The sequence below is a fragment of the Haliaeetus albicilla genome, chromosome 5 (genome assembly GCF_947461875.1).
Source record: "Haliaeetus albicilla chromosome 5, bHalAlb1.1, whole genome shotgun sequence".
NCBI lineage: Eukaryota > Metazoa > Chordata > Aves > Accipitriformes > Accipitridae > Haliaeetus > Haliaeetus albicilla.
Window position 1 is genome coordinate 25,583,517 of NC_091487.1, and position 15,043 is coordinate 25,598,559.

The following is a 15,043-nucleotide window of genomic DNA, read 5'->3' on the forward strand; positions in this document are numbered from 1 at the left end:
TGGACACCCATTGTGATAATCACCATACACAAAAAGGGTAAGAGGCAGGTTGTCCCTCAAAAAGTGTTTTGTCTAAGTATAACCCATGAGACAGCAGCTGGTCACCATCAAGGGAGCAGTTTGGCAGCACTCGTCAGCGCAAAAGGCAGGCATGACCTGAGTCTTGACTTCATTGCAAGTGCCCATCTTAAAGAGAGTTTGGAAGAAGGCTACACACATTAGAAGTGTGCATTTGATAGCGGTGCTCAGTTCGATCGTTTGCATTTAAGATGTACACATTCAAATGTGGAATGAAGCAAAACATTAAAAGCGTGGACTTCAACCAGGACTTCTGTTTTCCTATGAGACTGTCTGGTTTCAACATGTGATGGGTCTCAACTTGCAGAGGCCACAGTGCGCTCACAGCCAGGTGAGAGGGAGCGATTTTGCAGAGCTGTGGTGACCCGTGAGCAGCACACGGAGGGAGAGCACGCTCCCGCACCGGTATTTCACCCACCCCCGATGGCATTTGTACACATAAAGGTTGCGCTCTGCAAAACCTTGACTATTGTCAACTGTGTTTGCAAAGCCTGTGTCATTACTAACTCATCTGAGCAAATGGGACTTTATTTGCTTGGTGGCTTTCCAGGGGAAAAAAGTTCCTGGGAATTTTCCTTTCTGTTTGGATTTCCAGAGAATGGGGGGCGAAAACTTCTGTTTGAAAACACAAACTTCGGGATGGCGGGGCCAGAAAAATGCCGTCAGCCAGCTTAAGGTCACAACTCCTGACCCCCCGGGCACAGCAGTGCTGCCTGCCCCCGCCGCAGGGGCCGGGCCTGGGCCCGTCCCGCCCGCCGGCCGCGGCCTGCCGGGGGCGGGCGGCCCGGGAGCGGCGCGGGAGGAGGGCCAGGCCCGATCCGGCCTCCAGCCCAGCGCGGTGCCGGCCCGGCGCGGTGAGTGCCTGCGCGGCGCCGGGGCGCGGGCCGAGGCCGCGCCGTAAGGTCGTTGCTGAGGCGGGGCCGGCGCGGCGCGTCGCCTCGCCTCGCCTCGCCTCGCCTCGCCTCGCCTCGCCTCGCTTCGCTGGGGCCGGGCCGGAGCCGGGGGCGGTGGAGGCCTGGCCGCGCCGGGCGGTATGATCGGCACCGTGCTCTGCTACGTGCTGCTGCCGGCGGCGCGGCTCCTCCGGGCCTTGCGAGGTAACCCGGCCCCGGGCGGGCGGCGGCGGGGGCCAGCAGGGGCGGGGTGCGGGAGCCCCTCGCCTCCCCCCCGCCCCGGCCCGAGGCGGGTGCGGCCGGAGGGGCCTCGGCGGCGGGGAGGCAGGGTCGTGCCGCCTGCCCCGTAGCCCCCCGAGTCCCTCGCCCTGGGCGGCGGGGGAGGCGGGCTGGTGGGGGGCCTGGGGCTGCTGCCCCAGGTGGCGTCGGCGCTTGTGCCGGGCCGGGGCTGCTCCCCCCCGGGGCAGCGCGGGGGGCTGGGTTTTCGGAGGGAACAGTCGCCGACTGTTGTGCCGCAGTGGCAGATTGCAGCCTGCGTGGAGGCCCGAGCCTCCTGCCCCGGGGCTGCGCTGCAGGTCTAGGGAGGCCTTTGGAGATGGGCTGCTCTTAGGCCCGTTACTCCCCAAGGACCTGCGGGTGGCTCGTGGGTGGATGCTTGCTTTGGGTGCATCACTGTTTCACCTAGTTTCCTAGATGCTGATGCTGCTTCGCAGTCCCTGGTGGCTGCGCTGATCTAAAGCCGCCCTCCTGCCTGAACCTGTCCCCAGGCCTCTAGCAGCCGCTGGCACGCTGTGGTTGTAGTGAGCAGCTAGCTGACTCCTCTCACATTCAGCTCCTATCCTGTAGGAACAGGCTCTTCTAACAGCCATGCCTGGCTAGTGGTGTGTGAAAATATTACCTTGGTGCATTGGTGTTTCTGACGTTTATGAACTTAATTACAAAACTACAGAGAGAAGTATGGTTCTTAAAGCTCCATTTCTGACATGTACAGAAAGCTTTGATGTGAAAGGTACAGTAAAAGCATACATGGATGTTGCTGGCTCCTGTATGTTACTGCTTTGGCTGACTGACTGTCACAGGGATACAGTGGAGAAAAAGTGATTTGTAGACAACAGAAATTGCTAGTCAATGGTAGGGACTAGCGTCTGTGCAGAATTCGTAGCAAAACGTAAATGCTGTCATCTCTTATATAGATACAAGTGAAGAGAGTCCCCGTCTTTTTCTACTTTACTCCACCAATATTAGTATATTCAACTGTTACATTAACAGCAGGGTTTTTTTAATTTTTTACCCCAGATGTCAGTCATCAGGTGATCTGTAGTTCTTACCAGGACTACTTCTGTGCATATATTCTCTCTAATAAGGCTTTTAACTGCACATGTTGGTCCCTCTGTGTCTTTATTTTTCATCTCTTAATAACAGAACAGTTTTTCTTCTACAACACATTCTTGTGATACGTTTGATCCTCTTAGCTGAGCACTACTTTCTTACTCCAGCCCTGAAAAAAAACTTGCTCCAAGTGGTGATCTACAAGAGCTTGGCTTCTCAGCCCATGCATCCCATCAGCTAACTTCTACAGACTGTGCCTCTACATGTGTTGCTGAGAGCTTATAGTTTCCACAAGGCCTTTTGGCTTGGCTGACTGGCTGTGGCGCTGTGTTAGTTAGGATTGCATTCCCTAGAGTTGGTGAAGCCATTGCCATCCCGTACAGTTTCAGTGACTTTGACTAACGTAACTAGAATTAGTCTGTGGCCTAGCATTCAGGAGGAGGCAGGGTAAGTTATTCAGACTGTAACTGTTTTTTCTTCAGAGAAGTAATTTGTTTGGGTTGCTATACTGAATGGTTGTATTGTAGAGTTACAGCAAATGCATAGGAAAAAGAAAAGAGTGAGTAAGAAAGGATTTCTATCTGTCTTATGTTGGTTTTGTTTGTTTTCAAATGGCAGATGCTTTCTTCACCTGTCGAAAGAATGTGCTTCTGGCGAAGAGCACGTCCACCCAGATAGAAGGCATCTTTGCTGCGACCAGAGGAAAGTCGGTCCCAGAAGAGCAAGAAGCCCTTCTCCAACAGTGGCTGGAGGAAGGAGCAGGGAATTTGTCAGCCAGTGAGAGTGCTCCAGCAGTGGGGAAAGCATCAGTTACACTCACTAGTGACTGGTTAGAAGGTTCAGAGCTATTGATGACTAGCCTCAGCAACCTGAATTCGGCTCCAGAAGTCACCTGGTGTGCTGGTCAGCAGCTCACAGAGCTACACGCCTTGGCTTCTTCAGAACCGCAAGATCATGAAGTGACAGAACTGGCAAAATTACCAGCAGAGGAAACAGTGGCTGTAGCAGGCAGTGCCCCTTGGGCAGCTGTGGTGCCACAGATGGATCATCAGATAGCTGGCTGTGCCACTATCGATGTAGAAGTGCAGAATGAAGACCCAGCTGTGCTGGCCTGGAGCTTAGCGTGTGGTGCAGAGACAGTGCCAACGGAGCCCCCAGCCTGGCCCATTCAGGATACGGTACAATTTTGTCCGCTCGCAGCAGAGGTACCCTACCATGGTCAGTAGTAACAGCTCTGAATCTAATATTTGGTTTGGGACTTGCATTTGTAGTGAATGTGGTCAGGTTATTGTGTCTGGGCTTGCTGTCAGTAAGACATTGATTGCATCTGTCCATGCAGAATTGGCAGGATCTGCTAGTGAAAACTATAAAGTGAGTTTTTGCTGAGGGAGGGCTGGTCACAGCTAGTAGTCTCTGTGCTGTTAGACTGTCTGGTCTGAGCATCAGTACATGTTCATTTCCCAGGAACTGTTCCCAGGTGCTGGCTTTATAATATAAAAAGCACCCAAAGGCTGGTTGAGTGTTTCAGTATGCTTGACTCTGGTCTTCTTTTAAGCCATCCCCATTGACAACTATCCAAAGGCATCCAAAAAGACCACCTGAAAACCACAGTGGGTGAGGGTTTGCTCAGAGGCAAGAACATCCTAGCTTAGAGAATGAGAATGGCTATATTCTGGGTCCTGGGGGAGCAAAAGCATCAGCAGGATAGCCAGCATGGCTGTAACTTGGCTTTTTGTCTCTTGCATATAGAGATTTTATGGAGAGACTGGGAGGATCTTTCTGTCCAACCCTGTGTGCTAGAGCAGGTCTCGAGAAACACTCCTCTCTTTGAATTTCGAGTCATGTCTTACAACATCCTTGCCCAGGACCTGGTGGAACAGGGCCTTGATCTGTATCTACACTGCCATCCAGACATCCTGAACTGGAACTACCGCCTTCCAAACCTTTTGCAGGAGATCCAGCACTGGGATCCTGATGTGAGTATGACTGAGCCACATCAGTGTCAACAGAATTTGAATTCCTTGTTTGATCTAACAGCATTAAAAAAAAAAAAAAAGATAGAGGCGAAGTCCTAGGAAGATACTACCTGCTTCGTAACTGAACACCAATTCCTCACTGAGGCCATGTGCATACGTTTTTTTGGTGTCTGTCTTGCTTTGGTTATGTTACTGTAGAAACTAGTCATACTTTTAAACAGCAGTAGAAGAGGAAGAAGAGATAATGTGTGTTTGGGAAGGAAAGGACCAGGTTTGTAAGGCAGCACAAGAGGGGAAGCCTGCATAGAAGACTTTCGCTATTCCTTGAGTCCTCTTTGTGTGATAAAGGATCTTCTGCCTCGGCACTGGAAAACTGAATGATAAGCTAATATGACCCAGAAAGTTATTGCTCTCTATCTGGAAAGTACAGGACAGAGTTGCAGTGATGACCTTTCTGGTTGCAGGGTTGGTATGTGAGTGCACTTTTCCACTTTCTTTCTTCCCCCAAACAAGGTAACTAGCAAATACTGGTGGAGCAAGTGAGGTCTCTGCCTTCCTTCTAGGTTCTGTGTCTCCAGGAGGTGCAAGAGAACCATTACTGGGAGCAGCTGGAACCGACATTCAAGGAGATGGGTATGTCCTGCTTTTGTGTGTCTATACCTCCAGCTCGTGGGACTGGCCTAGCATTGCTTCCTGCTTAATGTCTTCAAGGCACTCGGCCTTAAGAGAGCTGTTCCTGTTTGTCAGGTGGCTGCTGGCCCTGCTTCTGAACTGTCTGCCTAGACCTTTACCCTTTCATTTGTAATTGATCTTTCAGAGAGTTGACAGATCAGAGTAACAAAACTGAGGGGGTCCTAGAAGGGCAAGAAGAGAGAAAATAGCCTCAATGATAAATGATAAACTGATTATTGGAACAGAATTGGGTATAATGCTGTACCCAAGTGTAGTAGAAACCTCTTCTGCTGCACAGACTTGCTAAACTCCCCAGCTGATGGGGGGAGACTGAAGTAGTGACTGGATAAACCTTTTAATAGGTGATGGTTTCTTTTCAGGCTTTGCATGCTTCTATAAACGGAGAACTGGGGCGAAGACAGATGGCTGTGCAGTGTGCTATAAACACAGCAGGTTCCAGCTGATCAGCCTCAGCCCCATAGAATACTTCCGGCCTGGCCTGGACATCCTCAATCGGGATAATGTGGGCTTGGTGCTGCTGCTACAGCCTCTGCTCCCAGAGGGCCTAGATCTGAAGGCAGTCAGTCCGTTGTGTGTGGCCAACACTCATGTATTGTTCAATCCCCGGCGGGGAGATATCAAACTGGCCCAGATGGCCTTGCTCTTAGCAGAGATTGACAAGATTGCAAAAACTACTGAAGGCAGCTACTATCCTGTCATCTTGTGTGGAGACCTGAACTCTGTACCTGATTCTCCACTCTACAAATTCATCCGGAATGGTGAACTTTCCTACCATGGGATGCCAGCCTGGAAGGTAGGTGCCAGCCAGAGCTGGCATTGGGTAACTCCTTATTGCATGCTGCTAGAGAAATGCATGGCTGCATTCTTTCTCTTGTGAGGAAATAGTCCAAATATTGAATTCAGTTATTCAGCAGTCTTCCCCAATGCTCCAGCACTGCTGGGGAAAGAAGCAGACGAATGTGTGTGTGTTGTTTTCCACCACTGCTCTTTTGGTTTCTCTTGAGGCAGACCAGTGATAATATACCACTTAATTTCAGGTCCTGGTTCTCCCTTGCTATGGGATTTTTGTGCCTGGGTGACTGGAAGTGTAGGGGAGTACAACTCCATCGAGACTTACCGAAATTTTATGTGGATGTTTGATCTGAAAACAGGCACCTGTGCTAGAGTCTGTTGTGGTTACCTGTTACTGTGTATCCATGATCAAATATGTCATTGGCTTTCAAGCTAAATCATCAGTTCAATAACAGATGCCTGCAAAGTATCTTGTCAGGTGACTTTTAGCTAACTGTATCCGTCCCCCACAGTTGAAGGTTTATTATATCTGCGCCATATTCTGAATAGCTTAGTTCATGTCTTTCTTTGAGGGCATTCTCCTGTCTTGCTCTTGGCAAGTGTGTATACGTACATTGTCTATAGCTTGCTAAAGTTCTGCTCTGTGTTGCTGATGTTTTCTCTCCTGTTTCTGGCCTCCTTGCAGGTGTCTGGTCAGGAAGACTTTTCCCAGCAGTTGTATTCACGGAAACTGCTGGCCCCACTGTGGCCGAGCTCGCTGGGTATAACGGACAACTGCCAATATGTCACTCTGTGCCAGCCAAAGAAATCAGGTGAGTTCCAGTGTCCACTGAGAACATGAGTCTGCTGAGGATGGACAGTTTGTGGGCCTTGCTGTCTCTCTCAGTAGCTTGGGCATGTGTTGCATGAGGCACTCAGCAAAGATTCTCTTCTTCTATCCATTTCCTTGGTACGTGAATTAAATTTCATTTTTCTAGAGTCCATTGCTGTAGCCCAATTTCTGCTGTTTTCTTTCTCTAGTCAGGAGTGGAATGGTCCCCTACCAGTAACGATTGCTTTATGTATCTAATATTCCCAGACTTACAGTTTTGTGCAGTTGTAAACCATGTTCAGCAGCCACAGCTTTCAGCTGCAGGTGTTTGTGGGAGTGGTTTTGGGCAGTCTTTGCACATCACTGTTAGGACATCATTCCTAAGAGCCGAGTTACAATCATGACTGTACTATACTGTCCTTAGAGAGAACTAAAAAAAAAAGAAGGAGCCCACACTAAATAGCTTTTGTTGGAATCTTGGATGTGGAACTTGTCTGCTGCAAAAGAAAAAACAATTCTGGAGATCGGGTTGAATACATTTCCTTGAGTTGCACACTAACTGATCTGCTTAGAAGTCCTTGAACTTATGGTGTCTCAGAGGGGACATTTCTTAATTTGTTTCATCAAGATGCTGACCATGGCTGTTGCATTAGCTAAAGGGATAGAAATAACTGTGCTCTGTTCTTCTACATTTACACGTTTGTTCTGTTCTACGTTTAGGTTATTAAGTGATTTCCATTCTCGTGGTATCAGAGTGCTTGGGCACAAAAACCTCTCTCAAACTAAAGAGGTCTAAGAGGTCTAAAGAGTTTGCAGATGTTCCCTGTAGATGTGACTTTGCTGCAGTTATTTTCTTCTTTTAACTTCTATTTTTCTCTGCAGGCAGACGTAAGTACAGCCGGGACTTCCTGCTCCAGTTTCATTTTTGCGATGTTGCCTGTGAACGACCACCGCAGCTGGTCCTCTTGGAAGGTGTGACAGATGCTAAACCAGGTATTAATGGGCAATTTTTCAGCTTGTGACTCTCCTAGCTCGATTTTGATGAAGATATCATGTGGAGGTAATGCCTGCTGAGAAAAGGGGAAGGCAGAAGGGTGCCTTCTGTGGCTGTGTGATTACTAATGGATTCCATGAGAGGTCAGAGGAGTACAGTCTTACCACCCTCATACACAGTGTATTCCTTGAGATGCACTGAGATTCAGCCTCTTTTGGAGGCTGTTTCTTAGAAAGTGAAATATATTTATATTTCTTTTTTTCTGCTTCAAGATTTTTGGTAGGGGGAGAACAAACCTGGAGACTGTGATGTCACAATGGCCACAACATAGATGTTTCTGGATGCTGGTACCCAGCAGACACTGCCTCACCTCTGTGCCTTGTGGCATGGCTGATTCTGCTCTCTCCAATTCTGTTCTGCCTTTCTAGACACCCTTTGAGTAAGCTGTAGGCTAAGGCAAATGAACTTTCTTTGAGAGCAAAGGTTGAGGTATGCTGAGCTTTGATAATATTGAATGCTATTAAGGACATGTCCTTAGCAGGACAGAATATGACTTCTTAGTTGTTTGCACTGATCTGCTCTCAGAATGTTCCTGTTAGTCTTAGAGATGGGGTTTCCTCTGAATATTTTTCTTTAAGGTGCCTGTGACTGGACGCTATCTGCTCTTCTTGGGCAAAAAGTTTCATTTGGTCTCAGGAGAAGCTTCTCAGACTTGGGATGAGCAGCCTGTGCCAGGATCTGTGTAGGTCTGGCTGGAATCTCTTTGCTCCTTTGCAGACCGCCCTGCACATTGGCCCAAGCCTGCTGACATGGTGAACGACCCTGATCCCCAGCCATTTGTCCCAAGGTAATTTGGTGCATCTTCAATGGCCCCACTCTTCAAGCCTGGTCTCGTTTTCTTGAGCACTGTAAATCTGGCTGCAGTAAAGACAGAAATAGAGGTGAGGGTGGAAGAGAGTAAAGGAGGGCTGTCTGGAAGAGCCAGATCCACACAGGGTTGTCCCAGCAGCTCGGCGCTGTTCTGTCAGCATTGTGTTGATGAGATCGAGAATGAAGGGCATAGACAGGACTGGGTATTGGAGACAAAGGAAGTTCCTAGTCCACTTTGTCTTTGGTGTAAGTGGAGTGAATAATTCTGAAAGACTGTCTTTTATGTGTTCCCAAAGTAGAAATAGTTTGGACAGTTACATCACCAAGGGAACATCCAACTTCAGCTCTGACCGCAGTATGGAACACTGCATCATTCTCTTTCCTTCCTTGGTAAATGGTGGCTGTTCATGTGCAGGTCTTCAGGCATTATCCAGCATGGGCTCAACCTGACCTCTGTCTACAGCCACTTCCTGCCACAGAGGGGACGCCCAGAGGTCACAACGATGCCCATGGGGCTTGGAGCCACTGTTGATTATATCTTCTACTCAGCAGAACTCATGGAGAATGGGAGCAGGGGCGGTGAGTGTGGCAGTGCGGGGCTTACCCCTGTGATGTTGGGAGAGGGCTGTGAGGCATGCTAGAATGCAGCTCGGTGTTGGGCGGTGCATTTCGTTGAGCTGGGGTGGATCTACAGGGTGTGACTTTGACTGAAATGATGCACAAAGTGGAAGCAACATTTGCTCAGGTGTGAGAAGACGCTGTTTGTCTTTGCTGTGGAAAAACTGAAGCTGCTTAGCTTAGGTTCATGTAGACTTTTGAGGAAGCTAGAACAGAATAGAGTCTGTTCTTTTGTATAAGCATCTTATTTGTGCTCCTGATAACAGGCAGTGCTGGGTCCTAAGTTCAAGGCTTGGACTTCTGGTCTGACTGAGACCACACACTGGCCTTAGAAGGCGGTGACTCTGGTTACCTTACAATGGTACCATCCCTCTGCTACCTGAAACAGGAGTTATGTTGATGAAAGACAGCATGTAAATGCATCCAGGAACTGTCTCTGAGCTGGTTTGGATCATGTCAAAATCAACTCTGGAGAGGAAGTTAGGAATGAAGAGATGAATTCCTCCTCAAGGGAGAATCTGAAACTATTGCTAGGAATTAGTACCATGAAAGGAACTTCCCAAGAAAGCAGCTGCTTGGTGAATTTAGTATCTACTTGATTCCTGTGCCTGCAAGTATATGAAACCATTGAACAGTGGTATTCATTAAACAGGATGCTCACTGCTTTCACATCTAGGCTCAAAGGTGCATGCAGTGTTTGTGCAGGCTGTCTGTGTTCATCAGGGAAAGAATAGGAAAACATTGACAAGCATCCCTTTGTGAGTGTATGGAGTTAATCTACAGCACCAGTCTCTGGCTGATGTTTCTTTCCATTTTCTTTGTCAGGTCGCAGGCTGTACCGGGATGGAGCTTTGAAGCTGCTTGGCCGCCTTTCCCTTCTCTCTGAAGATGTCCTGTTGCTGGCAAATGGCTTACCAAATCCTTTTTGTTCATCTGATCATCTCTGCCTGCTGGCTAGCTTTGGCTTGGAGATCTCCAGCCTCAAGGAGGGTTAGTGTTGGTTCCCTTTCCCTGAAGAAAAGCCATTCTGAACACAGCAGTTGAGGCTCTGGATTGCAAAACCTGCTTGCAAGAAAACTCTTTTCTTTATCATGCCCTAAAAGTCCCTTTCTTCCCTCACATGCTCACAAAAAGCAGGGATGGGAGAGTTGGAGCACTTTTTGCATTGGTATTTTGTGGGTCTCTGCAAACCTGAGCTGTGTTCCCAGTGGGCTTCCAGTTGTATTCAGGCATTACCATCTCTAAAAGGGGTCCTTGTTCCACTGCTTTGTTTAGCAGATGTTATAGTGCTGCGGGAATCAATATAAATCACATATTTATTTGTCCCTGTGTGAGATCTTCAAGGAGCTGGGAAAGAGGGGCAACACTGCCTACTTCTGGTTAGTTAATTGCTACTAAGGAGCAGGGGATGTATACATCAATATTCTTTCACACCAAAACAATGGTGCTTTTAATTTCTCAGTGATAGTTTATGAAGTATGGTCCTTCCAGGACTAGTCGCCATGTTGCCTTTGAGAGTGTTGGCTCTGCTAACTGCTTGGAAATGGCTTTCACTTAATAATGTGTAAGGACTGTCTTCCTGGCAGAAGGTTTTGTGCAGTTGAACAGTTTCTACAAAAAGCCGCCTGCTGTGACTAATGGACCAGGGAATGGAATTGCTAGGAATGGAGCCAGGGGTTCTACAGAGCCACCCGCAGGAGCGCGAGAACTGCAGCAAAAGCCTAGAGGCCTTGGGGAAGGCTCCCTTCCTTTCTACCAGTCTCAGAATGGTACCTAGTTTGGCACTTGTAGGAAAAATATTTACGATCCTCGCAGTGAATATCAGGTGGAAAAAATCATCCTGCTAGGCATGACAACCCCAGGAGGCTATAGCTCTGGGAGGTCCCAAAAGAGTGATGGAAATGGAAGGCATGTAAGAGACAGCAGAACCATCAGATGGAAGAGCTGGTATTTGTCATTTGCCGTACTCTTTCTCTGTGCCCTCCCTATTCCATTCAGCCTGCCAGGGGTCAGATAGCCAACCTGTAGCATCCTCCTGTGCCAGACTGAAGTTCAGGCTGCTGCCTTCTTCTGGAGCCAGCCATGTTTAGGTAGGTAGAACCTGTAGGACTGGCTCCTGGGTCTTGACAGGTGTTGGGAGGGAAGGGAAGGCTCTGTAACTTGGAGCCAGATTGTCAATCACTTGGATGCCAGTGTACCTTTGGTGTCCTATCAGTGTACTTTTGTCAGCAGTGGCTTGGCCAGTACAAGAACAGTAGAACTGTACCTGTTCCTAGGGCAGATTCCCCAGTTTAGCCTGACGTTTGGTGCTCAGTTTTTCCATGAGAGATGAGAGCAATATTGGCAGAAACAGTATCAATCTTCTCTTCACAAATGAGGCAGGGAAATCTGGTCCCACCTCAGGTTTTTGTGGGAAGGTAAGAGACTTGAAATACTGTTCTCTCTTCTTGGGTTATATTGGAGGGCTTTCATATTTTAAATGTTACTTTCTTTATTGAAAATTAATTTTTTTTTAATCTAAGAAAAAACCACAAAGTAACTGCAGCACCTTGTGCTCCTGGCAGCTGAACCCTCTGAGGACTTGTTCAACAAGGCTTTGCTGGCTGGGATGTGAAAGAGGAGAGGACAAATTAGCTACACAGGATACTAGTAGTGAGGGTTGAAGGGAGGGAAGAAGTGGCCCTATCTGTATCCCAGCACATCCCCAAATCCCAGAGGTGGTTTATTTGGCATAGGGCTTGTCTTAGAAAATGGTTTGCATTCAGGAACCCTTCCCCTCCTCCCAAAGAAAGCAAGTACTGGTGATCTTTTACAGCTCACTTGTGTAAACTGTACAGAAATGAGGGGTGTGTGTGGGGATAGTGTTCTGTGTCCATATGATGGTGTAAAGACTGCATATTCCTTCTTGTCCCTACCAGATGGTGTGGTATTTGCCTGGTGATGTGTGGATGGCTTTTGCTACCCCAGTTGGGATAACATGTAGGAGTCCATATAAGTGAACAGCAATCTGCGGGTGAATAAGTTCGCAGCTTTGTTTGCCTTTAGTTTCACAGGTAATGGTTCTGGCATGGCACTGGCATTTGTATGTGGGGAGGGATGCAGAGCTGTGTATTTCTATGGCTCTGTTTATCTGACAGTTGCACTAATTTCTGCAAGTACTCTTATTCTGACTTTTTAGTTGGTTGTTTTTGTAAAGAGAGGGGAGGAAAGGGAAATCAGTGAACCAAGAGCTTTATCTTCTGCCAGGCTTGAAAAGAGGTTGCCAGAAAGCAGCCTGGTTGCAGATAACTCCCACCAGCTGGTAACACGGTAATAGGAAACCTGGAAGACACTGAAGATTTAAAAACAATCAACCAAAAGCAAACCATGGAACACCGTGACACATAGTGTTGGCACTTAAAACTTTGGCTATCTGCTTCAGTTGTAATTGCTGGCTAGGTCTGATGGTCAGCTGATGAGGTGTGTGTGTGTTTGTGTGAAAGCAGCCCTCCTGCCCCACCTATTGAGACCCATAAGGTGTGCACAGTACACCATCAGATGAACTGGTTGCCCCTGCACTGGCCAAAGCACCCTGCCAGTCCTGTGATGTAACTGAGGTGTAGGAGCTGTGCTTCAACATCACAAGTGCTTCTTCCATTTTATTTAAACCAAAGACTTGACTTTTCTTTTGGGTAACTTGCATCTCTCAGAGAGCTTTTAAGATTCCAGCTACATTTTGTTGGAAAATCTAATGTTCTGCAGGTCAAGCTAATGCTTTCCCTTTTGATACATGAAATAGTACGGTATGAACTTGGAATGGTTAAGTTGTAGAACACTGGATATGGAGTCATGTGCTGAAAAACCCCAGGACAATGCCTGCAAGTCTTCTAATTCTTCTTTCTGAAGTTTAGAAAGCTCCTTCAGAGGGACCTGCAGCTCCCAAAGCTGTGGCTCGCACACGCTTTCTTGGGCATTCATGGGTGAAACTATTGCAGAAATGCAGGACCATTGCTAGTGACTGTGTACAGATTCACAAAGGCAGAGTTGAAGAGTTGATCGCTGTCATTGTTTTGACCACTGTCCCTGAAGCTCTGGTACAGACCCCTACAAAGTTGGCCTGTTTCAGGAAAGAAAACCTGTGTCCTAGAGCGATTTGGAGTTAACATCAAATGGAACTGGAGATGTGTGAATGTCTCTGGCTGTGGGGGACTATAGCAGAAGTTTGGAGGTGGGGTGGATGGAAAGAGTCCTTACCTGTAAAATAGTAACTAGTATATAGTTGTAGGGAGAAAATAATGTGTTCTGTGATGCTTTAAGAATAGCACACAGTAATATAATAAGAGGCAGTGGTAATAAGCAAGTCTTGGTGGGATGCAGAACTAAGATTGCAGATGTAGCTCTTAACACTGTTTCCTGACCTAAATGCATGACTAGTTGTCATTAGCACAGCTTTCTGATGAATTACAGAGGGGTCTGTAAATAGTTATGGCAGTGGAACACAGGAATATCTGCTATACTCAGAAAGGGAAGGTATTATAGAGGTAGGATCATCTACATCATCTTAGTAGTGATATAGAGCTCAGGAAGACTGGTGCTTAGGGAAAGGGATGGCAGAGACCACTGGCAGTGTGTATACATACCCTGTTACCAGTATCCTAAGCTGCAGGAGCATGTAGCTGTAGAGGCAAACACGTATTTGACGAAGTATTTTTGCTAGACAACAGCTTAGATTGCACCACAGCTGCTAGGCTGTATTTAGTTACGCTATTTAGACAGCAGTTGGACTTCCTTCACTTTCTCAGAGTTTTAAGTTCATCACTTCAGGAAGATGCCCTTTATAATCAGTTTTCCCAATTACATGGGATGGGAGGAGTGGTAAACAATATAATTGCTCTAGTTTCTTTCCTTTTCTAAATAAATGAAACTTGGCTGCTGCTTGAGGTCTTCTTTCTCCATGCCTTTTCCTTACAAGATATGTCTGCAGCAGCTGTTTTCCCATGACTGCCATATCCAGTTATCTGAGTTACTGATGTTTATTTGTTTCTGCAGCTGTATTTCTTCAGTTAAAAGCTATGTGTGGAATTCTTTAGGACTAAGTCTTATTATAAACTTAACATTTAAATAGTGTCAAGCCATAAGATAGTGGGTTCCCTCACCCCTGAAGAGTTAAGTGGGAGGGGTGGGAGCTCCGAAACCAACACTTAGATGGGAATAACTCTTGTTATATAAAACAAAAAAAAAAGGTTAAGATTTATCATTAGTGCCATGTATACCACCTGCTTTGTGAAGCACAGAACTCTGAAATATACTTGACCTTAGTTCCTCGTCTCTGAGCAGTCTCTTAGAGGCTCTAAGAACAGTTCAGCATCTCAGAGGGAATCTCTTTTAAGAGCTGATCAAGGTATGTGTCCTGCCTCTATTGGTATTTGAGAGTGATGCTGGCAAACGGTCTGCAAAGCAGGGTGTTGCTACGCTGCAATTTCTCCTCGCAGACATATCCATGGTTCATACAAATGCAGATGAAGCCTTTGGTGGCTCATCTAAAGGAGGAGCACACAAGCCTTAGTGGGATACCATCTCCATTCAGTAGGTTTCCTGTTGTGCAAGTTAATTGAATTGCTGGCTATAACCTGTTCCTTACCAGACTGTAACTGTCTGGCCTGTAGTGCTTTCCTTAGTGCTGTCACACTGAAATATGCAAACTGCATGATCACTGCCATTGAATGTACTGCATCGTGTTTCAAAGTATGATACTGAGTTTCTGTAGAGAACTCACCTGCTATAATGATAATCAAGATGACTGATTTAAGAGCTGGCATGCCTCAAGCTCCTTCCTTTTGTCAGGTGTACAAGTTTGGCTTCTCCTGTCAAGCCACGTTATCCTCTAACTTCCACTGAAAATGTCATTCTAGTCTTGAAGCTCTTTTTCCTTTTATTTATTTTTAAATTTATTTTATTTCAGGTCTAGACCGCACATTCTTGTGCTCTAAGGGAATAGGAATGCTGTATA

The 15,043-nt window shown here is 47.1% G+C and overlaps 1 protein-coding gene across 4 annotated transcripts in view; it reads left to right on the top strand.

Moving 5' to 3' along the window:
• Positions 1-821: 821 nt before the first annotated feature.
• The window catches only part of ANGEL1 (angel homolog 1), a 30,584-nt gene continuing 16,362 nt past the window's right edge, over positions 822-15,043 (top strand). The window contains exons 1-10 of one of the 4 annotated variants that reach the window (XM_069783811.1): positions 822-932; positions 2,919-3,518; positions 4,050-4,276; positions 4,840-4,909; positions 5,329-5,762; positions 6,447-6,573; positions 7,455-7,565; positions 8,344-8,413; positions 8,852-9,015; positions 9,880-10,044. In XM_069783811.1, coding sequence (XP_069639912.1) covers positions 3,152-3,518; positions 4,050-4,276; positions 4,840-4,909; positions 5,329-5,762; positions 6,447-6,573; positions 7,455-7,565; positions 8,344-8,413; positions 8,852-9,015; positions 9,880-10,044 — 1,735 coding nt within the window. In that variant the 5' untranslated portion in view covers positions 822-932; positions 2,919-3,151. Of the gene's footprint in view, positions 933-1,032; positions 1,176-2,918; positions 3,519-4,049; positions 4,277-4,839; positions 4,910-5,328; positions 5,763-6,446; positions 6,574-7,454; positions 7,566-8,204; positions 8,414-8,851; positions 9,016-9,879; positions 10,045-15,043 lie in introns of those variants that run through there. The other 3 variants (XM_069783813.1, XM_069783810.1, XM_069783812.1) reach the window with 3 other exon arrangements.